The sequence below is a fragment of the Syngnathus acus genome, chromosome 10, assembly GCF_901709675.1.
Source record: "Syngnathus acus chromosome 10, fSynAcu1.2, whole genome shotgun sequence".
Lineage (NCBI taxonomy): Eukaryota > Metazoa > Chordata > Actinopteri > Syngnathiformes > Syngnathidae > Syngnathus > Syngnathus acus.
In genome coordinates, this window is record NC_051095.1 from 10,072,910 (window position 1) to 10,098,866 (window position 25,957).

Sequence of the window (25,957 nt, forward strand, 5' to 3'; positions counted from 1 at the left end):
CTAAATAACATCATAGGCTGTTGAATGTCTAAAAATATTACTGCCAGATGAACAGCAAGTCTCAATAGGAATCCCTCCAACATATGCAGACAATTTTGCTCGTAATTGCATTCTCTTGTTGTGATGATCGCACATTACATCAAGAATCTTGGCTACCAGATGAATGCGTGTCTTGTTGCCATGATAAGGGGTAACGTTATATTGATCAACTTGTCTTCCATCGAGTGAGGAAGATTGCGGTCATGATTGAAAGGGCAGATATGACACATGGTTTCATTTGTTTAGATTTTATTGTTGGGTAAAAGGACAAGCGTTATTTATATATGTATAAATAGCAATCAGCCATTGCACAAAGGGACACGCGCGCACGCACACACACACAGAGGACATGAATACCATGGATGTGGAAAGCGGTGAAGTGGAGGACCATCACTTGCGTTTTAATCTGTACACTCGGAACAAACCAATCGAATCAGCCGCTCGGGGCGTAAAAGAAATTGTGTGGCAGAAAATGGGATAGTGACGCGTGACACACGATGAGACAGGAAAAACAGATTTCATATCGTATATACACGCCAAAAGTCCATTGTGGATTTTTCAGATGCAGTTGTCATTGGGATTGTTAATGCATAGAAAGGAGTCCATTGTCAGCATGGAAGCTTGTCTTCAACATTGTATATCATAAATAGCCAGTCTATCTCACTCTAATCTCGCCAGGGTGCATCCTAGTCTCGTCTAAATTCCTTTCTGTTCGTTTGGTCCAAGGTTTAATCTTTCATACAGACAGGTGCTCTATTAACTCTTTCTCAAGGAACAATCTTTGAAATGAAGTGATATTTTTGCCTTCTTAAAGCTGAAATAAACATCACAGTCAATTTGATTTTCCTGCTTTGGACTGTAACAAACAAAAATGAAACACCAAATTAAAATTGACCACATGATGCTTATAGGTTAGTGAGCATCGGACTGTAATGAGACTCTTGGGCTGCACTTTAAAGCAGACAGCATCAGGCTGTGGATAGCCGCGCTCAGCGTGAATGTGAAGGGGCAAGGAGAAAAATGACTGATTAATTTTCCTTCAAGGCACGGGAGAGAAGTTCAGGGTAAGTTACGAGAGACGTCTGGATCTGTATTGGATTTTTTTAAAAGGTATCTCTTCGTTAAATAACAAACACTTGGTCAACAACAAATTTTAATCCCAGATGTGTCCCTTCGAGTATTTTGACGCCGATTCAAAAAATGTCTTTAATATTTTCTTTATAGTTTTTATCTCTGATTGAATTAAAAAAAAAAAAAGTTGACCAGTGTAATTATTTTATTGACTCTGATTACTTTTGGCTCGATCGTAATATGGAGCTCGGCATGTTTAATTAGCATTTTCAAATCTGTTGCTCTCCCACAAAATTCAGTACAGCAATATGGGAACCCAATTAAGTCTCCCCGACCCACACCAAGACGTTGCCTTTGACCACATCGGTGATCTCGCAGTTGAGCTTGTTGAGCCGCCCATCCAGGATGAAGAGGGACTCCCTTGAAGGAGTCATGAGGTACTGGCCGAAAGTCCCGCCGCCCACCACCGCCCGGTTGCTGGCGCTCCAAGGCCATTCGTACGGTTTGATGGCCTCTTTCAGGCTCTTGATCATCTTGACCTTGCCGCTGTGCAGCTCCACAAACAGTACATCGGTCTGGCGGCCGGAGCTGCCGAACACGTTGTACTGGTGGGCCTCGGTGAAGGAGCGCTGGAAGGCCAGGTCGGAGAGGTGCAGGTTGGTGTGGATGTCAAAGGGCTCCCCGACGTCGCCTCGCTCTGAGACCGTCTGTATCCGCATTAGGCCGTGGCCGTCGTCCACGGTGACGAGGTAACGGCCGTCCGGGGACGCGTGGGGCGTTCCGGTGACGTCGCGGTTCTGGCCCACCACGCCATCCGTCACACTGTCCAAGATGACCTGAGGCTGCGTGGCCCCCGTGGAGTCGGGGCGGCAATCGATAAAGTAGTAGCCGCCCAGGTGGGTGTAAGCTGCCGACTTGGGGATGCAGTTAAAGTCCCGCAGGCTGATGTTCCTCACATAAGCCATCGTGTCCAAGTCGATCTTGTGCAGGACAGGCTCGTTTCGGTGAAAGATGAGGCCAAATCTGTTGGCAATTTCAGGAGAGACAACACAAAAGATTGAATCAATAGATAATCATGACATTTCTGTGCTTGAACCAGTAATTTGCCACGGCTGGACCAGTCGCCGCTTTGTTTTAGACTGAAAAGTCATCAACTCTTTGGATGGAGCGCAACCATATTTTGTACAGACAGACAACTACACACTTGGGTCAAATACTGGACCGTTCATGCAGCTATTCATTTCATACCGCTTGTTGTGTCAAGGGTCTGCTTCAGACTACTATCCAAGGTAGTGTTGGCCAGTTTAGCACAGGGCAGATTGTGAATTGTTTGCCTGTCGCTCAAAGGTCAAATATGCACCCAACACTTTGGATTGGATGAAAGGCGCACCACACCCTAGATGGATTTGAGAAGGGAGAGATGCTACGACTGAAAAACGGGTATACAGCAAAATATTTCAAACATAGTCAACATTAAAGTATACAATTTTAAAACAAAAGAACACAGACACGTGCGCGAACCTCGCCGCCACCCCTATATGCGAGGACAGGTCTGATGTTCAGATAAATAAAAATGTAAAATTTTGTGTTGTTCTGATTGTGTGATCTTGTGACGTTTTGCTACGTCTGAACATTCTGCGCACGTATTTACGATGCCCCCAGGCTTAATTCTAATTACCTAGGGGTAACCGACATCAACATTCAGCAGCGAGTATACAGAAATGCATAATCCAATCCAGAGCAATAATGCTATAGGCTGAAGTAGAGATGATAATGCTTCGGGTTTTTTTTTCTCTCCATTTACATTTATTCAAGCAAACAGTCTGGTGCTAAGGAACATTAGTTATTGTCCCTGCAATGCGACACTGCTGCATCTGCTTATTTGGACCTGGTCCACAAAGTTTCTTGTGTTGGTAAGCAGTTCTCCACCGGTGTTTAAAAGTCATAAACATACCAAAGACAGAATGGCACAAATTATCTCCATAAAGATTTATTTTACAAATTTGTCTTACAAAGTTAATGACATGACTGATGCTAAAGGCGAACGTGACTCTGGATAAGTAGCCAGTCTGACACAAGGCACATTTTGGGTGTTTCACCGTTTACTGTCTTTGTGGTTATTTCATTGTCTCATTATATGTAAAGCGCGTTGTTACATCCCCAGCTGTTGTGAAATGCGCTATATAAATAAAGTTGTATTGCATGGCATGGCATGGCATGGCATGGTTTCGTATTCCATTCCATTCCGTTTCTTAATGGGCAAATCCCATCTTTGACTTTGACCTTATTTTAGAATATCTAATACAGAAGAGCTCAACGTGTTTTGATCTTCTCTTCATCAGTTCCGGGAATTTTCTGGATGCCATTAAAGCCACTGAATTACATGAAGAAGAAAAGGTTACACCCTGACTGATGAAAACTAGACAGACAAAAAACCCATTGTCTGATGTTTTTTTAATGGTTCAGTCTCTAGTCTAGCCCCTGAGCGTCTTCATATTGAGCCCACCTCCATTGTCCCAAGAAGATATTGCCACAGAATGAAAGAACGGAACATCACACTCAGACGGTAGGCAAAGGTATGCACGCTTTTGACCGGCTGTCGGCCGTCTCAATCTCGACATCGTTCGTCATCTTTTTATGGCGTTTGGACATTCAGCAGGTGGTGGGCACACACCGAGTGCATATTATCAGGCTCTCTGTCAAGGCAATCATTGATCCACAGATTGCGTCGCCAGGCAGCCGCCAGAACTTTTTATTTGTACGTGCCGCAGATGGATAAGGGACATATTTATTAGGCTGTAAACAATCTTTTACATACACCGAATGCTGGTCAAATTCTGAATTTCAATAACGTTTAGGGTTTGCCAACTTGGGTTTTGCATAAAAATAAATACAAGTGAACTGAAGCAACTGGGTGGGGGTGGGATTATGCAAATGAGTTGATGCTGTGTCAGGATCTGACGGAATTTGGAATGGTTTGCTCTGACACATTTTAAAAAATAAGAAGCTCAAAAGGGTTAGTCAGTTTAATTTCACGTTTAGTTTTCTATTTTATTTTTTGTGGTGGTCTGTTTGTTTCAAGTCCATTTTACACTGTATACACAGATATCAGGCTCGCGATCTGAGAATATCGGATTCATTTACATTTGTGTAAATCCAGCTTTTGTCTTCTGCCATAAGACACTTCTCGTACCTCTAAACTAAAACCTGTTGCATTTCATGGATTTTGGGATGGTATTCAGGCCTGAGTCATATTGATTTTGAATAAAAGTGTCATCAAACGGTTGCCGCACGCACATTGCAAATCGATCAGTGTTTCTGTTGGGAGCTCGAGCAATCCGCAACGATGGCCTTCAAATTCTTCTTCACATCACAAAGAGCGAATCCTATTGATTTTCTATAAATACACCATGCGTATTGACCACTTTTTCTTTTGTTCCAATTCAGTCATAAAACCAGCATGTTTCCTTCAGCCATAATGGCAGATGGAGCTTGATGTTTCCTAACACTGTTTTTGATTCATGGAAGCAAGTCATGAATCGTTCACACAAAGACTTTTTTTAATTTTGCCACCACCGTGTTCATCACAAGATAATTTTGAATGCTTTGATTTGCGACCACCCCCAGGTAGAGATGGGAATTCTCAACAAGAACCGGTTTCCACATTACCAATTCGTTGGAATCGTTTGCTATTTTGCTAACAATTAAAAAAATAGAGCCATGTGCAATTCTTGGAATGTTGATATTTCAAAAAAGGGAGCAACATCAGGCTCAATTTAATGAGGTCCAATACAAAAATACAAAAATTCTGCCAAATGAAAAGTTCATCCAATGCCAACACATTTTAAACATTAGTATGTCAAAACCAAAAGGTAAGCAGAGGTGCACTAAGTGTTTTTATTCTTTTTTTTTTGGGTCACTCAGATTAGCGTTAGCTTCTGACAAGCGTCTCATGCTCGGTGACTTTGCTGACATGGTGAGATGTCAAGCGAGTCACCGACACCTGTGAAATGTTTTCAATTTTCCAAAAAAGTGTAACATCCTTTTATATGTGACCGATCTCTTGTTTCTTGTTCATCTCCTCTTGACACCAGTCAAGTCCATACAAAGTATTTGTTTAAGTAATAAGAGCTACAGTCAACCTTGGTTATCTAGGAGTGGGGCATTAATTGATTTTAGTCATTATTTGTGTCGTATTTGTCAGGGTGATTTGTTGCTTTACCCCCATGAATAGCGAGGGGGGAGGATTATATCAAGACATACACACACAAGATTTAAAATAAGCCTGTCTGTACTCTCGACGCTGGATGCCTGGCAACGTAATTACACCACCTACCCGCTCTTGGCTTGACGGACAGGCGGGTAAAAGCAGGCCCGTTCGAGACGACAGCCAACAAACCACCTAAGCATTCCCAAGGGCCGACTTGAAAGCCCAACATGTGCGTGGATGGGGTGTACTTACGCACCTTAGGCTGTCTACCATCAGGCTGGTGGAGGGGATGAAGAAGTCGTCCACTCTGTCGAAGCGTCCACCCACCGGCTGCATGTGCACCGTGTGGTGGGACACCCTCACGCTCGCCTCACCGATCACCTGCAAGGATATTTGTGTTGTATGTGTGTGTATTAGGGATGTCCAAAATAACACATTGATGTCCAAATCCCTGAAAAAATACCTTTGCATTTGCATAAGTGACCTCAGATTTTTGAATGAAAATGCACATCACAAAGGTCCTAATCCACCCAATGCCTGTTCCAAGTATGTCTTATTGACATTGTTTCTCTCATCCATGGGAACAAAGCCAAAAAGGAAAGTCTGAGGTTTTTCTTTCCTTTACCTGCAGAGTCGGGAAGCTCTTCTGCCTGTCCCCCCAGCTGAGGATCCACACCTGGTCACGGGACTTGTCGTAGTGCAACTTGACAGGATATGGGTCAGTGCTGACTGTCTGCATCACACACACACACACATACACACAATATCAGCCTTTCTGCAATCCCAATGGATTTACCTGAGTTATATAATTACGTTGGTATTGAGAGTTGGGTTAAGAATTGTATGCATAGCCTGCCACTGGAACATAGTACCACCATCTGGGACTTTTTACTTTTCATTGATTCCCATTCTGGGTACTGTTACATTGCTGGAGTCATCACTTTAGTAGAAATAAACTACAGTGTGTGTGTGTGCTCGTGGAGGCAATGGGGGAGGTTCAGGTGCTTTAAGTAACAGCTGCTAATATAACGCAGTGGAGCTCAACCTCTGGGCTGCCTGAATAAATGAGCTGCTGACAGTTTTCGGGGGAGCTCGGCCTGCTTAACAGCGGTGGCTCTCCTCCCCCCAAGAGGCTGGCGAGGCGTAAACGGCCGTCTGCAGGGGGTTGCAAAACACACCCAGAAAAAAACACTGACACACATGACTGCACTCACGGCCATTTAGTTTAAAACAACAAGGATGTTGGTGTGGCAGCCATGACAAATATAACAAATTCTCCCTGTAAAGCAAAAAGACTATTTAATAACAAGTGTAATGGCCTCCGTGTGGAACTGAGATGGGTCGCAATGAGATGTTGATGCAAAAAAAAAAAAAAGTGCATTTAATCTTTCAATGTTTACTGCACTGAGGTTTTGGATGTGATGTTGTACATGACAGCAATTCTTATCGATTCCGTAGCTTTTCGTTCAAACTCTGAATTGTACTGTATGTCATATTACAACATAATATAGCTGATCAAATGTTATAATGTCTTCATGTATATTTCCTAAAATATAACATGTAAAACATCATCTATTGTACAACGATATATAAATAAAAATAATTATAGAAATAAAGCATGATTTAAAAAGGGACAATTTGTTTTGAAAATGATGAAGTTTTACAATGTAAAAAACAAGAAAACACATTTAATTGTAAAATAAAACTAGTAACGAATAGAACAATAAAATATTCTGAAACATACACAATTTAAAAAATATTAAATTAACAATATTTAAAAATATTTAAATACAAACGGAGTGCCTTGCACGCTACATAATTACATACATACATTTTTAACGGAGCAAGAAATATAGATTGGCAATCTCGCTCATAAAAATAATGAAAAACGTGTTACATTTTCCAGTGTACATATGGAGTTAGTATTCCAGCTGTACTGCTTATTGCTTTAATAACTGAATGCATTTTGTGTGCTATTAATCATTGCAGGCATTGGCTTACCCAAACCTCCTTGGTTAGCATTTCTTCTAAATGATGCGTTGGCTTATCAAATTTGACTGCATACCAACTGTTTACTTAGGGACATGACTTCATGTTAATTGAGTGTTAACATGTAAATTGAGTTACCTGGACAGCCTTCTGCGACTGGACGTCCACAATGAGCAAGCGATCTAACGTGGGCTGTGCCGCGTAAATAAATTTGTCCTTGACGTTGACCGCCGCCGACCACACACACTTCTGCACTTCGTCGTCTTCTGAGGCAGGGCACACTTCCTCCTACGCACACACACACACACACACACACACACATGCACACGCACACGCACACAGACACACGTGCAAGACAGTTTGCAGTTATCTTATCAACAGTGTTGCTGTTCCTTTCCCGCCTACTGACAAATGAGGTTTTTTTTTCTTTCTAACGCATAATCCACACAACAAAGCCTGCACGTTCTCACGGATGTTCAGCTTCCAGGCCTTGGCAGCTTTTTGCCTGGCTGGCTGACGTGGCTATCCCCTGCCCGGCCGTCTGTTCCAGACTCTGCGGGGCGATTTAGAGCGGCTGCCGGCCAGGAGAGTTGAAATAAAAAGGCTCCGGGACGTTGGAATTAACGCTTCTCGTGTGTATTTATAACCACAGAGGCAGTGCGGTGACAGGTGCCTTCCCGCTGGCCAACTTGTCTCGGTTAAGAAGGGGCATATACCGCTCTTGTCTTCTCTAGTAGTGCAGTAAATCTACACCGGCACTAATGTTGCGACATAAAACCGATAGCAGTAGCAGCTAGCACTAGAAACTACCGCAGTAATCTATAATCAGATGCACGGCGGCAGCCACGGATGTTCCAAGGCAAAGAGATGGATTCAGATACACGGCAAGAGTAAAAAAAAAAAAAAAAAAAGGATCCACATTAGTCAATTGTTCAGAAGTTATTTATGCGAAGCCAACATGAATGGAAGCTAGCTCCAAGGTAATATAGTTATCTTCACAGCTTCACTTAGAAGTGGACTTGAATGTAAAAGAGCAGTCACGGCAGATCAAAAATTTATCCAAATCTAAGTATTCTTCCTCTTTTTTTTCCAACATTCTTGTTGATGCAGCTGAGGGTATGCACGAAGGCGGCTGCAATGTCTCGGCACATTGCATACTGTGCTTTGTGTGGGGTTGTGTGTGGGCGACTTAAATATGTTTGTTTTTGTTCTGTGTGAAATTCCCTTGACAGTCAGAAGTATATCTTTCTTGCGAATTCATTAAAATCCTTAATGCAGCATTACTGGTCTTAATTCGCCTTTCCTCAAGTCTTCTTTTAGATTGAATTTTAGCAAGATAACTCTCGGTAAGGCAAAACTGGAAGGTATTGCCACATTTTCTACTGTAGCCTATGATTGGTTGTGAACGTAACCCCTCCCCGCCACAAAAAAAAATCCAATTATCCACAAAAGCGTCTCACCGGGGAGCGAAAACTTCAAAACCGTCTCTGCAACATAGAGACTTCCTGGAGGGATACAAAAATATCGTGTATAAAAATCAGACTAACCAGCAGTTGAAACTTGAATTTGTCCAAAATGGCTTCCTGTTTATTCTTCAGAACTATCGTGTATGATAGACGTTTGTGCAATTTAACAACGATCGGTGGAAGAGAGACCCCAAAAGTACATGAAAAAAGCCCCAGTAAAGTTTCATTTAGCAAAATGAAATTTTCTTCTACGTGTCTATCATGAATAGACCCTGAACATTTCTCAAGAAAGGAAAATTGCCCGGAACAACACAGGGAATCTGCAATCTGGACTGAACGCCTGAATTTGGTGAATCCTGGAAATAATAATGAAACAAACACTCGGCTTGGCAATTTAGCATTGCCTATCCCCCCAGGATACCGGATTCTGGATGCAAGGGCAGCTTCAATTACCCTTCAATTTTAGGCTTGGGTTTATTACACTTTCTTCAGACAGGATAAACAAGTCAAAGCAATTTGGTGTCAATCGGTGAAACTGGCTTGTGTTGTTTCCCCCCCGAGTATGGATATGTCAGAGTAGCAGCCCTTAGAATTCATTCAAAATGATTCAAATCAAAATGTCAAGTTTGGACAAGAGATATTTTCATATGTCTTATGATGGACATGCCAATTGAATTTGTGGGTGGAATTAGTGGAAATGGTGGCCAGGCTAATTTTTGTTTTTTTCCAACCGTGTTATTGAGTCTGTCACCTTAAGAGCCAGCAGTTTCTCGCTGGGCTTGATGTGTCTCTGTATCTCGCACGCCACCGGCTGGATGACTTTAATGCCGTCCTGGTAGAACACGTAGAACATGTTTCCTATACCAAGACCTGCAACAACAAAGAACGTCACTCGCCCGGTGAAATAGGAGCGACGCTATACACCCTAAAGTAAATAAGGCACTGTGCGATCATTTAATCCCTCTTGTCACAGATGGCTAATCCTATTACAGGAATTCAATTAAGTCACTTTAATGAATGCAGCCACGGAGCCGTACCTTCATCCCGCCACAGAATGTTGGCCACTGCCAGGCAGAAAAAGAGAAAGAGAACATTGAACATTAAACGCCACAATCAATAACATCACATTTGTGAGACTTTTATTGGAATGCTTGGGCCCCGCTATTCAATGCAACAGATAATTGAGTCTTCTGCTCGGAAATAAGGATGTTTGGTTTTAGACATCGCCAATTGTGTTGGCTTGTGCTTACGGGAATCGACTTCAATCAACAATATAATTTAGCATGAGCCTGAAATGCAAGCAAAGCAGCGGGCAAGCCAGGATGACTTTTTTTGCTACATTTCTCTTGACGTAGCATATAAACAACACAATACTTTGGGAATTTGACCTGAACAATTGCGAACACTATTGCTATTGTACATACATAGTACATGTTTGTGATCCACAATTGCAAGTTTGTTTGTCACAATTGTACATCAAGTTTGCAGTTACACATTATTTTGGCTGACAGTTGTATATTTGGGATTAGATCCCAGCAGTATGTTTTGCTCGCTAGGCGGCTTAGTGTTGAGAAATGATCCAGACAACGTTTGCTTGTTCCCTCGTTACTTATCACCGTACTTTCCAAATATATTAAAGTTTGTGCCCTTAGTATATATTTCGTGTGCGGTGATATGGGTTACCTCAGATGCCCCAGGTGACTAAATCATTTCTCAGGCTAAGGTCATTTGAATGCTTCATTAACATGGATTAATGGCCCATCTTTCTGTTCTTAGAAGCAGCAGACCTTGATTTTTCTTTTTTTTTTCCATTAAAGTCATTGCGAGATGGCTAATGACATTCGCAGTGCCAGACCAGAGCCTGAGAGCTTCTGATAGCTACCACTACCAGTTACCTCTATCATTATTTTGTCCGTCAGATATCTTCAAAGGGTGAGTAGTTTTACTCCATTTCAGGTGATGGATTTTGCGGTGGTAAACCTTTTCTTTATTGTAGCAGCAATACCTGCAAAAATGCCACTAAGTGACTGCATCCTTTTTCGTTTCCCCTTCCATCACGTCTCTCAGGCATTTTTTTCAAAGGGGTGAGTAATTCCACTTTGTTGTAGTTATATTGCAATTTATAATTTTTGGGTAGTTCAATTCAAAAAGAGAGTCACATCTATCAAGCCAGCAAAATTATGTTTCATTGCCACCATATAGCGGTCCTACGTCACATTTGCTCACAAGTCAAAACAAAAAGATCGGCTGAATGAAGGCTTTGCCTGTGCAGTTTTATGATGGAGTCGGACTTATTTCTTTTTGAGAGTGAAAATGAGTTTTTGTATGAGGACAACTGTGACAGGGTCACTGTTGTGAGGAAGAAATGCAACGGTGATATGAACTCGGTTTTCATGCAAATTCAACGCTGTGTCCTTAATGCCGACCCTCTCTGCCTATTGTCTGCCAGTCCCTCCATCAACCCACTCCCGTCTTCCATTTTCTGACGGGCTGTCCAATTTGTGGGCCAATTGGCGCCGATGCTAATCTGTCCTCCTGCACTCATTCTCCCGTGGAACGGCACTGGCAAAGAGACAAAGCGGCGAGGGTCAGGCGTAATCGTTGCAAAAAAAAAAAAAGCGCTTTGTCGAGTGTTACCCTTCCTGTGCACTCTTGCGAATCTTTTTCAGCTCATTAAAAAGCGTCACAAAAGTAGCACCGTGTCGTCTGCAAAATGGACGGTGGACAAAAAAACTGGAGAACAATGGCGTTTATGGCAGCGCTTGCCAGGGATGGAAACAAAATAGAAAGAAAGCAGTCGTACGAACGCCATATTGATGCTATTCATCACCCGGGGTCGGAAAGACTGCGGCTGTTGTGCGCGTGCGAGGGGCCCATATATCAACTTCAGTGTCCATATACTGTAGCAAAAACAAGCCGGCTGACGGCGGCGGGCAATCGTTTGGCTCTCTTGTGATAACTGTTTGTGGTGGACGCCAAAGCTTGGGGACGTCACGCCCGGGAGGCCCAGCGGTAAGGTTACGCTGTGACTGGCTCACGGCGATGGCGACCCGGGACAGACCATTCACACTTTGACGGCGCTAATTAGCCCAGAAACAGTGTAGAGAAAGAGTAGGGGGGCAGGCCAGTCATATAGTATGAGGTTAAAAAAATAAATGTGGTAATCAAATTTGGTAATCATAACTATTTATTTGACCTCTGGCTTCATACAACGAATGTATAACTAAAGCTGTTGATATTGAATTAATTCATTAATCAATTTAAAGAATAAGTGGATTCTCTTTTTTAACTCATAACGTACTTATGATAACACTAAACCTCGATTCACTTTGGCCCGCAAGTAACGGATGCTCTCCTAAAATGTTTATCATTAGACTCTCTAAATATAAAAATAAAAAATAAACCAAAAAATGCGCTGACAGTGTACATGCACATGCGACAATAACCTCCCCTCTACTTCCAACTAAATGTATGCTACTCCCTGATATACAAATACATATTTCAATATACTTCCTTGGCACCAACTTGCTGTATTTATTGTGGGCTGCACACAATGTTGCTTTCGAGGCACCAAGGTCTGTCACACCAGGCAAGGAGTGTGCTTGAATGAAACATTGTCAAGGGCTACCTGTTGTCTTTTAAGGAAGAATAAAAAAAAACACACAACAATTTGACAAAAGGTTTTAGAATCAGGTAAACAAAAGCTATATAGTAAGGGACTTAAAAATGTGTAGTGACTGCATAATTGCTCCCAGTTGTTTCACAGTGTTGTTTTTTCATTGCTTTCCAGCCTGGTCTGTGCAATCTCAATATAAATAACACACTTGTTGCATCTCACTTCACTCAGCACTGACCCAACAGAGTATGGATTGCATTGAAGCTTCTAACCATTGTTGTTTTGTCCATTACCTGAGAGGCTGCCAAGTTAAATAAAAGTATTGAATTCATTTCAAGTTTTGAATTCAAGTGAAGGTCATTTAATAACCAGGAAAAAGTGTAGCATAAAAGCTCTAGTCCTATTTTTCAGGGTTCTATACAATACAATAGAACAAAGACGGATTTTATTTTTTTGCCATGCAACGCCCGTCTTTTCAGCCCACTAGCTTTCCAAGATGCCGTGTTCTGTTCCCGTTGAGGTCATTTCTTATCTAACAGACCTTCACTGTGAGTCATAAAGTTTGATGGGGAGGATTTAGCGCAGTCGTGAGACCAGCCGGCGATCCACAAGCACTGATGTGCTGACGTTTTGACGAGCGGGGCTTTGCAATAGCCCGATGATGGCTTTAAAGTAAGACTGCAACGAAATGATTTTTTTTTTTTTTTTTTTAAAGTACCATAAACGCACCAAAGGTTGCACAGGTAAAACGGAGATGGTGAAAGCCACCAAAAGTTGCATGGGTTTAAATTAGCATAACTCAAAAGCCCTCAAAAGTTAAGCAGTACAAAGTCACATAGGCATGCAAAAGTTGGAGAGGTCAAAATACTACCTTAAATCCCCCCAAAGTTTTACATATTGAATTAAGACTACCTTAAATATTTCCAAAAGTTTTACATTTTGCATTAAAAGAAGACAACTGAACCTCTTGAAAGTGCTCATATTCAAATAAGATGACTGTAAAAAAAAAAGTATAATATAAAAAAAAAAACGCATATCAAAATAAGAGTAAATTAAGTGAAAGGTTGTCTTCTGCATCAAATTTGCAGGTTCTCTCTTTGAAAGGGGCTGTGAGTCTCTACTTAACGAGGCTGAAAATGCCAGCGGTTATTTGAATAAGTCCAGTCAACATGTCACCAAACAACATTATTCCAAGACTACTTCATTGAAATTTAGACGCTTTTTTCGAAATAAGGAGGGCAAGCTAATTAACTGTGACCTTTTATCAAATGTCACATGTTGTTTGGGGGTTGGAGAGCCGTTGTCTGTATGCCGTGGTGCTCCTCAGGGTAATTAGGGGTCCCAAACCACACACATACACACCACTTAAAGGAAAATTTTTTACGAGGGCCACACTCCAGTTGGCTGTCAATAAAGTACATTTGGGAGCAAAGGACTTATTTTCCAGGCCTGTTAAACAGTCCGCCGTGCCTCAAACGGCAACAGTCTGCTGCTAACTGGCACAAAAGAGATGCCTTTCACAGTGTGCCAATTGTTTCTGCTTTGTCAGGCTCTGTCGACGCACTCTGAGGCTATTTGTTATTTTCTGTCACTGCTGCATCGGTAATCAAGGGCGGGCAGACGGGCGGACATCTCAAATGGACGTTTCCATGCTGACTTACAGGTTTTGCGCGCCGAGTCCTCTATGAAGAGCGAGGAGATATCCTCATCCATGCCTGCCTGGTTTTTAGCGATGCAGGTGTAAGCGCCGGTGTCCTCAAAGTGCACGTTGCTGATGTGCACCTCACTGCCATTAGCTGGGATGAGCAGACGCACACAAAAAAATTATGCTTCTCTCAGTATTTTCCCAACATCTGTTCAGGTTAAAGTACTCATTCAACTCACCTTCAAAAATTGTGCAGATTCAAAATGAGATGCCACAGAATACTTACACAAGTTTAAAATAGCCAAGCACTACCTTAAAGTCACCAAAAATTTAACAGATTAATTTACCATTAATACCCCAAACATTATGCAATTTAAAACAAGATGAACTTATATGCGCTAAGAGTTAAAATTGTTAAAGTAAAATGACTGTTAACTCACTTAACTTACAAATTGACAAAAAAACTGCCATATATTGGATTGGTTGATAGCACTATTGTAACTCCCCCCAGATTCAAACAAGACAAGTGCAAATCCAAACAAACGTTTTTCTGGCTAAATTTACATGACCTGAAATCCCATCCATTATAACAGAAGATAAAATTAGACAACCTTAGTTACCCAGTTTTTTTTTTAGAAGGACTACTAAAAATCTAATAGTTGTGTAGGTTAGCATGACTCCCTTAAACTCCCAAAGGCTAAAAGAAGGAGTGTTGAATAACACAAAAGATGCATAGTTTTGACACAATGAACAAATTGCAACTATTAAATGGGCACAATGGTGAAACTCCCAAAAGCTACGTAGATTCGAGAACAAATTAAATCCCTTAATCCCTTACTTTAAATCTGCCATAAATTGCACTGGTTAAAATCTAACGGCCTTCAATTACTTAAAAAATATGCACAAAAAAAACAAAACACTAATAGCTAATGTGTTGGATGAAAATAAAACTACCTTATAAGAAAGTAACTACCTTGCAGTGTAAGTTGCTTGGATATCTTGGGTGTGATATCCATTCCGTTCTTGAGCCAGGTCAGCTGCGGCTGGGGGATGCCCTCGGCGTGGCATCGTAGGCTGGCGGTGACGCCCGGCTCTCTGGCTTGGCTCTCCGGGTACACTCGGATAACGGGCGGAACTGTGGGGGCATGGACACCATCAGAATTTCAATGTAATGAAAAACTTTCTTAATAGGGTGTCATGAGGGATTTTAATCACAGAACTGTGCCAAGTCCTGTAAACTTGAAATTTACAATCTAATTGAAAAAACTATTAGTATTCTATTAGTATCACCTTTTAGGTAAGCTTTAGAGTGCCGTATTTAGAGCACGATCAATGTTTCCGTTGTTTCCCCGCAGCCTTTGGTCTCGTACGATTGAGCGTGTACAAATCACGCATATAAATGAGCAATAGAACCATTAAGAGGTCATTGACTTTTTTTCCTGCTTCCTATCGATTTCAAGCAACCTTTTGTCAGCAAGCAGACGAAGCACAACGTCTAGTACCTGACTTGGCTCTTTAAAAAAATCTTTACCCTGTGGCAATAGCAAATCACAAAATATACATTGTGAACTTCCAACCAGGTGATATATTAATAATCAAATGCATTTATGCATAGGATACACAAGGGAGATTACGTTTTGCTAATCCAGCTTCACGGAACATGTTTCATATTGAAGGAATTTCAAAGAAATAAGAGCACGCAGTGTGAAATATTCACAAAAGGCATCCAAAAATAGCAAAATCCTAACACACAACCCCATCTTGTCATCTTCTGAGCCTACCATAATCCTCTAATAATTTTTCTATTTTCTTGCTGAGAAGCCTCACAAAAACGTTTGTCTAGGTATCCAGGTGGATGGTGGCCTCCAGGAATGGCCGCCATCGCCATCTGGACCGTTAGGTACAGGCGGGCTTTGGAATGTCCCGTTGGCGTGTTGGCATTCAGTCACACATATGGGCCGCTGTTAACAATCGCAAACACAAGGTCACAAAGCAGTTGCAATGCAGCTTCAACCCATAAAAAGGCACAAACACAATCTAGGACACTGACTGAAGGGCAGCATATAAACGCAGACTGACAACATAGAAAAAGTGTCAAAATAATATTTTCTTTAGATCTGACAAGATGCAGTTCAAACAATCATTTAAATTTCTGGTTTTAGAAAGTTAACAAACATGTTCTTAGAATTTTAGAGGATGAAGTTTTTTCTTAATTAATGATGATAAAATTATGTTCAGTAGTTTGAAAATATATAAAAGTAACTTATTTGGGTTGCAGATTTTTTAATGTGTAAATAAATTTATATTAAATTATACATTAAAAACAATTATTTATTCCTTTCATTTTGTGTAAAAAAAAAAGTCAAAAATCTTTTGATTACATCTTACATTCAGATAATTAGAAAAAAACAATAAAAATTCTAAAAGTTTTGAAGATTACATTTTAATCCAAACAAACAACTTGGTGTTTGAGATGATGGAATACAAAAAGTCTTTTAGGGTAGGGTTTTTTTTTTTTGTCTTGTGGTGTTTAGAAACAATTACTCCCCATGGAGAATAATTCACGTAGAAATAACCTATTCCAGGGTCGAACTCTTTCATTCATTACGAAAAACAAAAAAAAGATTTTACTATGGATCATCTACAACTGGTGCACTGGAGTCTGTGTATTTATGACGTGGACATAGTGAAGGAAAAAGCCTTTTCAAACACTCCTCCTCATCCACCCATGCTTCGAGTTCCATACGTATGGAATGTAGACGACTTGCACTGCAGGCTCACTGCGAAAATAGCTGACAAATCCTTCATGCAGCTCGCCGGCTGCTCGTCAATCACCCAGCAAGGCCACTGTCTGCGCACACACACACTGGTTTACGCGTGCGCACACATACACACACACAGGCACACAGCATACACATGCAGCAGGCTGTTTTGCTCTCAAACTGTGAAATTCCAAGCAGCCACTTCAATCACACAAAGAAGCTGGAGGCGTCGGCCAAAAAGCACGTAGTCGACCATGTACCTCTGAGATATGTGCTGCCAATCACAGGCGCGGCAACATGCTGTGGCTAATGTGCACATGCAAAAGTAAGGAGGGCAAGGGGGGGTGGGGGGGGGAAGAAGCATGCTGTACAACACTTTTCTTCATTGGAAATCAGATGAGCAACTAGCGGCCAGCGGGTTCTGAGTGGCCTCTTGATTCATCAATTCAAAAACATTCAATATGCGTTTTCCATGAAAAACGGAGGAAAATAGGGGTTGTGGCAGGAACAATCCACACGATGAAAAATTATTGATTGTGATACTGTAATTTCCACTATATGTCTTAGTTCACTTAAAATTCGTCATAAATTGCACCACATTACGACGTGAGAAGGCCAAATCATTTTTGGGGCCATTTTGGGAGGTGGAAAAATGTACAAAATGAGTTGTTGCGCTTTATGTTGGTTTCTTGTTCAGCAGTAGAGTGCCGTCCCTGAAATGCAGTTTTTATGCAAGAGAGCCCTTTGCACTGGGGGAAAATCACAATATATGGTTATTTCTGCATCCCCAGAAATGCACTACATCAGTCACTGTGTAATAAAGGTGCAAAACAACTTGAATTGCCATGTATGAAGATCCCATATATGTATGTTAACAATGTATTTGGAAAATCTGTTCTGTTTAAAGTTTACATACATGTGGGAGGGCTAGTAGCATATAAACTATATAAAAAAAAAGAAGCGATCACAATCAAAGGGCGTTCATTGTACTGTATTTCTCGTAATATTTATGCAATAATCCTTCTCTGCTGGTGTTGTTACGGCAGCATATGTGCCACTGATGAAACATGGCTGACCATCTGGGGAAAATCGTTTCCGAGGGTGTCGCGGTATGGATAAATGTCTTGGTTGAGATGAATGGCAGCAGCCAGTCTGGCGTATGAAATGAACTGGCATTATTAAAATGATGTCAAATAAATGAATAGGCCCATGAGCGCAGACTGACGATACAGGATCTTAAATAATTTGGCTTCAGCAGCAGTAGGGATGAGGATTCATTCAGCACTAAGAATTTGGGTTCTGGTGTGGAATTGATTGATGAATTGTGCCTTGAAGCAAATGAGTCAAATCATTTATTCAAATACATAATTTTCTAAGGCAAACACATATATACACATACGTACGTATATATATAGGCCATGCGAGACCCCAACTATTCTTTCAACTTCATGCTTCTACTTCCACTTCAAACTCAATAGTGTCCATCACATTCTCGTGCGTCGGTGGCAATGAACAGCGTTCCAAATCCACTTAGGTATCGAGCTCGCTTGCCTAATTGAGTTTTAGAAAACGTCAAGTCGCTTCGCAATAGCGTCTCCTCGGGGGCCCCGCAATGTGAAATCCATAGCGGTGATGTTGAAAAGTTCTGGTCCGGAATCAATTACGACTGGGATTCTTCGCTTTTCCCGGGTGCCGGGGTTTTCATAAACAGAACAATTGTTCGTCTCCCTGTAGTGTTTCAATTAACGGTCACAGCGATCGACTTTTGAATGAATGCTAATGAAGCAGCTGTCTGTCAAATGTAGAAGGAAGTTTCCTCAGCTCCCTGCCAGCTCATTAGGAGGGAAAGCTAGTACTCCACAGCATACCCGTGACCTTTACCTTCTCCATAAAGAGCTCATTTCACTCCCAAAGTTAGCCCAATTAGCAAAGGAGCAAAACTCTTCACCTCATGGTGAATGAAGACCAAGTGGGATGAAAGTATACACTAGATCCTCCAACATTGAACACTATTGGTACTTCAAAATTCAAACAAAAGTAGTGACTGAGCTGTCGCTGTGTTTTGAGGCCATTGCCGATGTTTCATGAGAGAGTAAGCTTATATCAGAGCTTAATGGGCAAAACTCCAGCTGATTCCTTTTATTTTGAAAAGGCTTGATATCGGCCAATAAAATCTACTCCCCAGCATAAAAGCTTTCTGTTCAGTGCGATTGTCAAGCCCTGCTTTTTTTTTACCGCAGGGATCTGGCAAAGGTGAGGCTTATCTTCCACGGCAGCACAGTAATTAGTAAAATGCCGCCGTTCGCCTCTGAACTGGAACACGTAAGAGGGAGCACATTACGTAACTCCAATTGTCGGCTCCCTCCAATGACTTACAATTCATTTTAAGAATCTGGTATTTTCTGGTTTTCAAATCTGACAATGACTTTTGTTCCCCACATTTTTAAAACTAGTAGACTTTTCATATCCATCTACTGTTCTTTGTTGGAAATTTTAAATAAAAATATTGCTATATGTTTTGGAACCACTCGCCAAAGCAAACCCCAAATCAGAATCAGTGATAGTGTTCTGAGACTGCCTTTCAATCAAAAGAATATCCTGGGAAAAGATGCATCGCAAAAACATTTTTTGGGGAGGTCGGAATTTACAACAGCAGCAGATGTTTGGGATTCCCGTCGGAAAGCTTTCTCTTCGTGTAAATACCTTGTAAATCCCCTCCATAAACGTCCGGAGACTACTGGCGTATCCTTGCCAAAGCGCTCAGTTGGAGCTCAAAATCCATCTTTAAGTTGGCAAGAATGATGAATGGGCCATCTGCTACATGTGACGCCTAATTGATTCAAACCCCGAGAACAAAAAGTCGCCACTCCACCAAGAGGCCTCTTACCATCCACGTGGAGAACGTGCGTCTGGAAGAGTTTCTCGTAGCCGTCGGCGTGGCAGGTGTAATTGCCCATGTGGGTGGCGCTCACCTTGGTGAAGTACAAGGAGCCGTCATCGCCAAAGTCCTGATTGTAACAAAGACAAACGCAGCCAGGTGAAACCAACAAAATGTGCTTTTGGGGAGGGATGTATTATGCAAAGATGACTTTTTAACGGCCTGCATACAAATAGTTGGGTCTTGTAGACTTGTGACTCGTTACTTGAGCCTTGTGATATGTGGCAAAATGTTGGCCCACTGAGATGGATTAAAATTGGGCGAATTTTTTGGCTTAATTCATATTCCACAAATGTAATATTAATCACAATATTATTAATATGTTTAGATTAGTGGGGAGGGGTAGAATGTGTTATTGTAAAGAAATATGACTATTTCTTGATTTGAGCTTGATTCAAAACGTTTAAATATGCAGTGAGCATAGCTACACAAGCTTCATTGTAATGTTTTGTTGTTTTGCTTGTATTAAATATTATTTTCATTGGTTCCGTTCCAGTCAGTGATTCATTTACATACAGCAAGAGAACCTGCTAAGCTCACTTTGAGAATCACGGCAGTAAATTGTGTACTTTCTGATTCATTATCAAAGCAACCGAAATGTTTTGTCTGCCAATTTTTGTTGTTGTCATTAACAGTGTAAATATTCCCAATTGCTGCGGCTTGCGCACATTCTTTTAAGCTTACAATGACAAAAACATGCAACGAGGCTTTTGTCAGCAACACAACATAATGAATAAAATAACCGTAGGTGATTACTTCAAAGACATCCCTGAGCAAAACAAGCAAATTCATATCGGAAAGAATCAAGAGTCGATTTTGTCAAAAGCAAAACATTCCTTGGTGGCTGTATGAATAATTGAAACCGCTCTAAATATGAGGTAGATGAATTTTCTCGTCGCCCCCCCCTCTTTTTATCCATCGTTGACAAGCTCATTAGTTTGCGGTGGCTTTTCTCGCGATAAGCAAATGTTTGTCTTTTTTTCGCGCTGTTGTTTATGTTTACTTTTGAATTGAAAAAGTGCATTAATTAATTATGTTGATGTTGGCATGCCTCGACCGGCGACGTGAGGATTATCTTTTGTCCGGTCGTCCATTTTTAGCGTTTATCCTCATACCTTGGATTGGCCAGATAGCTGAGGCCTGGATGACTTTGAGTGAGAGACAAGAGTGCGTGCGTGTGTGTGTGTGTTTTAAGAGACCAAGATAAAACATTTCTAAACCTTTAACCTGTACAATGAAAGTGAAAAAAAGGATGACAGGAAATTAAAAAGAGCACCTGAGATAATGTGATTGCCTAAGTGTGCACACCCTCTTGTAACTGAGACTCTGGTTGTTGTTAGAATCAACCAATAAAAATAAACTGAAATGAAATATGAGCCAGCTCACACCTCCCAGTGTCTCTGATTAACATGAAATAAAGCTCAGATGTTCTAGTCGGCTTTTCCAGACACTTCTGTCGTCAAAAACAGGAAAGTTCATAGGCAACTGTTGCTCTCCTTTAGGGTTAGGGTTAGCATTATGATTGAATGGCTCCATTCTTTTAATTTCACTCAACATGACTTCTAACTGAAAAACTCAGAGTTAAGGTAACCCTGCACTCAATACAATATTATTTCTCCAATGAATTGTTCACTAGGTACTCATCTAGGACATTTGGGATTTGTTCTACTTGAGGTACGTATATGCAAAACGTGTGTATGTGTACGCAGTGTAGTGAGGTCAACTGTATTTTGAAGCAGGTTGCTTCTGACAGCCGTATTAATTGTAGTCTCCGGAGGGTAAATCCACCTGCCCTTGTGTGCCCCCCAGCTATACGCGCCCAGTCAGCACAGCACCGGCCAGCCCGACAAAGGTTCTACCGCACTGACTTTCATCCCCTCCACCCGTTCATTTTTCACTCGGCATGGTGACAGCGTTGGCTTTGCGCAGCCTTCCTGAGGTCAAAACCTGCCGTCCATTTTCTTTTCCAACTGTAAAGAAGAACGCAACCACATAAATCAACCTCGCTTGTGTCATGAAAATGAGTGAGGCATTAAAGTCAGAGTTGACCATATTGAATGATGTGCATGTGAATGTTGTGAATGCACCAATCACATTTGTGCCATGTTTCAACTGGGGGGAAAAACGCAAAAATATGATGGCAAAAATGTTACACAGAAAAAATAAATTACATATATATGTGTATAATATATACACATATAAATTACATTATACAATACATTTTAAAATAATAATAAATCATATATTTTTTAAATGTTGCTTTAATAGTATGTTAAAAATACCAGTATTGGAAAATAATACGGCAAATATTTTTAAATACATGGGAAAAAAAGTACACACGACTGTTCACAGTAAACAAACAAAACGAACATTGGACAATGAACTACATGTTGCTTCATCAGATATGTAGCAGCCTGTTCTTGTATTTTTTTCATTTAACTTTAACATGCAATCACTCCACAATGTGACCGTGTCAATTTTCTTTTGTTGATTTAAAACAAATATAGTATATCTCATTCCACCAATCCCATGCAATCCGTAACTCTCGGTCTACCAGAAAAAGTTTGTCCACAAATATGCTCGAGTCTGCAACAATCAGCGCAGCTCCGCTGGGCTGACGGGCTTTGAGTGATGACGCAACAGCCAGCAATGTTGCATAGAATTATGCCATAAGCCATGTTTTCACAACGCCGAGAAGCTCCAAAGATTGCAGTCAATCAGTGCATGTGGCGCATGTAGCATACAAACAAAACAGGTTGCTTATCAGACACTAATCTGTGCATCCAACAACACGACAGCTCTGCTTAACGTTTAGATTTTGATATGATAGTGCTTCTGTGTCATTACTTGAAAACAGCTGATGTTGGCCAACCCTAACTGGCCAGTCATTGGTGGAAAATCTCAGTGGTGGGGGGCACTACTTATTATATAAATTGTGATGTCACAATTGTGTCAAATTCACCTTTTCAGTATTAGGCATCTAAGAAAAGTTTTACCTGCTTGTGTAATTTCACACTTGATGCAGGCACCTCGGGAACCCAACTATTTGCATTAAAAAGTCAATTTTCCATAATAAACCCCCTTTAAATCTAATTTGGATGCATTAGCTCGCGCTTCCAATACAAATAGCCGCATAGGACCTGTCACATATTTTCATTTAGCAGCCGCGACTCAGACACAAAGCACTTATTTTCCAAGTTTAGCAACCTCACAGAACCCCCTCGTACCTTCTTACTTTCTCCACTCACGTAAATCCTTCAGAGCAGTCTGAAGAAATAATCTATCTTGACGTCTCCCTTTTTGTTACATCTTGAGCTTTCTCTTTTTTTTTTTTTTCCTCGCCATAAAATTCTCAAAGCGTTATATAACGTGTGAAAATTGAGTGTTTAAATGCGTCACACTGCTTCCCGGAGTGTCGGAGGATGACTGCGGACAGCTGGGCGGCTCATTTGAAGGGTCATCAAGATTTAATGTTTTACATCGCTGGCTTCACTGGGGCTCCCTTTATCTACTGCAACGCTGTTGACTTTATTATGCATCACACATACACACGCACACAGTAGAAATGTAAAAAAAAAGAGTGAGGTGGTCTTATCTGGTATCTCCCCCACACTGAGCTCACTGAGGCACACACACACAAAGTCCAACATTGTGTAGTTGTTTTGAAACCCCCTTGGTATCAACCTTCATTTTCTTTTCCCGTCCCTGAAATCCCCCTGTCGTCCTTCCCAGCATATCTCAGAGCAGCACAAGAGCAAAAAACATGCTGGATTATTGTCCAAGTCGCAATGCAAAGCACTAAAAGTCACACAAAGTACCCACAAATACCAAAAAATACAAACATGTAAATTATTTCAGTAATCTTAACACATTTCCCAAAATCCAATTTAGAATTGTGTAGAATAGTGATTTTTAGAGTAAAAAGTCAATTGTGTAGTTTTTAAATTCTAAACAATTAAATTCTAACTGAACAAAAGAAAACAAAATGTATTTATTTACATTTTCACGATATTTGTATTCTTTCTTGAGTAAGTGAATTTAAAAAGTCTCAACATGTCTTTAATCAATGTAGACCATTGTATTTTTGGTGAAAAAAAGTATTGTTGTGTTTTGTCGAGAAAATGTAAAATATTGAGAGAGTAAAAGTTGAACATTATCCCCACAAAAGTCATGAAGAAGATCAGAAGGCCGAGGTGCACCAAAATATTACTTTTCCCTTTTTTATCTGGAGGGGCTAATCTAACGAAAACAAACTTTTTATTCTTTCTTTTTATTTTACTTTTGGGGGAAAATTGGCATATTACCATATTGTCAGAATCTAAAAACAAAAGTAATATTAACACTTCAAAACTCCAAGCAAGAATAAAATTTTAATTGTGTAAAAATTGAGTTGTTTTTTTCAACTTCAACACCAAAAGTCGCATTTTAAGCTCTCAAAACTAAAATCAAAATTGTGCAAAAATACTCACCATTTTTTACAAAAACTAAAAAGCCATATTTTCAAATAAAATAATAAATGCCAAAACTGTTTTGAAGTCCCTCGATATCCACCTTCATTTCACTTCACAAATCCCCCTTGCCATCTCCCGCAGTCATCTCAGAGCACGACACGAGCAGCTGACGTGCTGAATTATTGTCAGTCTCTGTGTCTCAATGCAAAGCGCCAAAAGTCACACACGCTAAATGCACACCCAACAAACCAAGAACAAAAAAATCGGATTATTACAATTAAAGTCTAAATTTCTAATGTTATATCTAAACAGTTCTATTTCAAAACTCGTACCGAGGATAAAATCATGAAGGGAAAAAAATCCTAATTCTGTTTTTTTGAGATAGATAGAAATTTCCAGTTATTCCACGATTGTCTTGTGTGCGGACAGCGTGGAATTGATCAGCTGCGATAGGCTCATTACAATTTGGCTCATGACGAATAGTCGCAGGGTGAAAATGAGTCTCAGTACGTCTCCGGTACGTCTCTGCATTTACTATAAAACTGGCCATTTATCTTCTTGTTGTCATACTTACATTGATGTCGTCAAGGTTCAAGGCGTTGAGATACTGATTGTGCCTCTTCCACAGGATGGGCGGGCGGCGCTGGCCCGTGATGGCACAGATCAGCACGACGCTTTGCCCCACTGTCACGGTCTTCACCGTCACCCTCTGGTTCTCCGGCAGATCCAACAGGTACACATCTGTTGGCACAGAGACATGAATTCCAGCTTGTGTTTTGGGGGTTTCAGTCAAAACAGGCACGAAATCAGAATAGGAACGAACCTGCAGTGTAAATCCATGCTGAGAGAATAAAACAATGTGATTATAAATGAACACAAGGTTACTTGCTGGTGTGCTACAGAGGCTGATCTAGAATAACAATATTGGTTTTGGGGTTTAATGAGGGAGAGGAGTTTAATCATTTAAAAACCTGAATAAATGAAGAAGGGAATTGTTAGAAAGGTGTACTTGGACCAAGGCTAATCTTGGTTTCAATCATGCTTAATGAATAGTGTTCTTGCTAAGACACGGGACAATTATCTCGAAGCAATTGAAGAATAATGACCATTTGCAAACACACTCCCTCACAAATCTTTTTTTTGGGCTACAAATTGGACTTGAAGGTAACTGGAGCCACAAACCTAACCAACCACCTTAAACAAACTAAACCCTAACTACCTACTCGTAACTTAGAAAATCCAGAGCCTAAGTGTGTCTTTGGGGTTAGCTGCATTACGTTTACATTTTTAGTATCTCAGCTGTATAACTTATGTGTCAAAATGTGCACATTTACAAGAAAAATTAAAACACAGCTGCCAAATAATTAATTAGTAGTACAGTGAAAATGTGAGGGAGTTTATTTACGGTAATAAAAAAATATATATACATAGTATGGAGTCATTCTATAGATACAAGAATGTACTGTTCCCAATAGTGGATGGAGGGTTGCATGGTGTCTAGGAATTGCATCAAGTCACTGAGTTGTGTTACACAACCCCGAGTCTGAAAGAAAGCCTTCTTTAAGCTTTCACTCCAAAACAGACTCCATTAGTTGTGCTCCTGAAGGTGTAAAACCCAAACCCAAAGACCCCGCGTATTTCCGTCTTAACCTTCCATGTCTTGGCGACCTCGACCGACCTGCAAGAGCCCGACTGACCAATGGGAGCAGAGGGCGGAGAGAATGGCGAGGCTCACAGCTAAAACTGGTAATCTCTCACTTGGCCGACTAA

The 25,957-nt window shown here is 40.8% G+C and overlaps 1 protein-coding gene across 2 annotated transcripts in view; it reads right to left on the reverse strand.

The window, feature by feature from the left end:
• Positions 1-271: 271 nt before the first annotated feature.
• fstl5 (follistatin-like 5) overlaps positions 272-25,957 on the reverse strand; it is a 75,219-nt gene continuing 49,533 nt past the window's right edge. For both annotated transcript variants that reach the window (XM_037261534.1, XM_037261533.1), the window contains exons 8-17: positions 24,762-24,928; positions 19,686-19,806; positions 15,010-15,171; positions 14,053-14,187; positions 9,813-9,839; positions 9,527-9,645; positions 7,448-7,597; positions 5,946-6,053; positions 5,577-5,701; positions 272-2,133 (exon numbers count right to left, since the gene is read on the reverse strand). In XM_037261534.1, the coding sequence (XP_037117429.1) occupies positions 1,431-2,133; positions 5,577-5,701; positions 5,946-6,053; positions 7,448-7,597; positions 9,527-9,645; positions 9,813-9,839; positions 14,053-14,187; positions 15,010-15,171; positions 19,686-19,806; positions 24,762-24,928 (1,817 nt within the window). In that variant the 3' untranslated portion in view covers positions 272-1,430. The remainder of the gene's footprint in view (positions 2,134-5,576; positions 5,702-5,945; positions 6,054-7,447; positions 7,598-9,526; positions 9,646-9,812; positions 9,840-14,052; positions 14,188-15,009; positions 15,172-19,685; positions 19,807-24,761; positions 24,929-25,957) is intronic.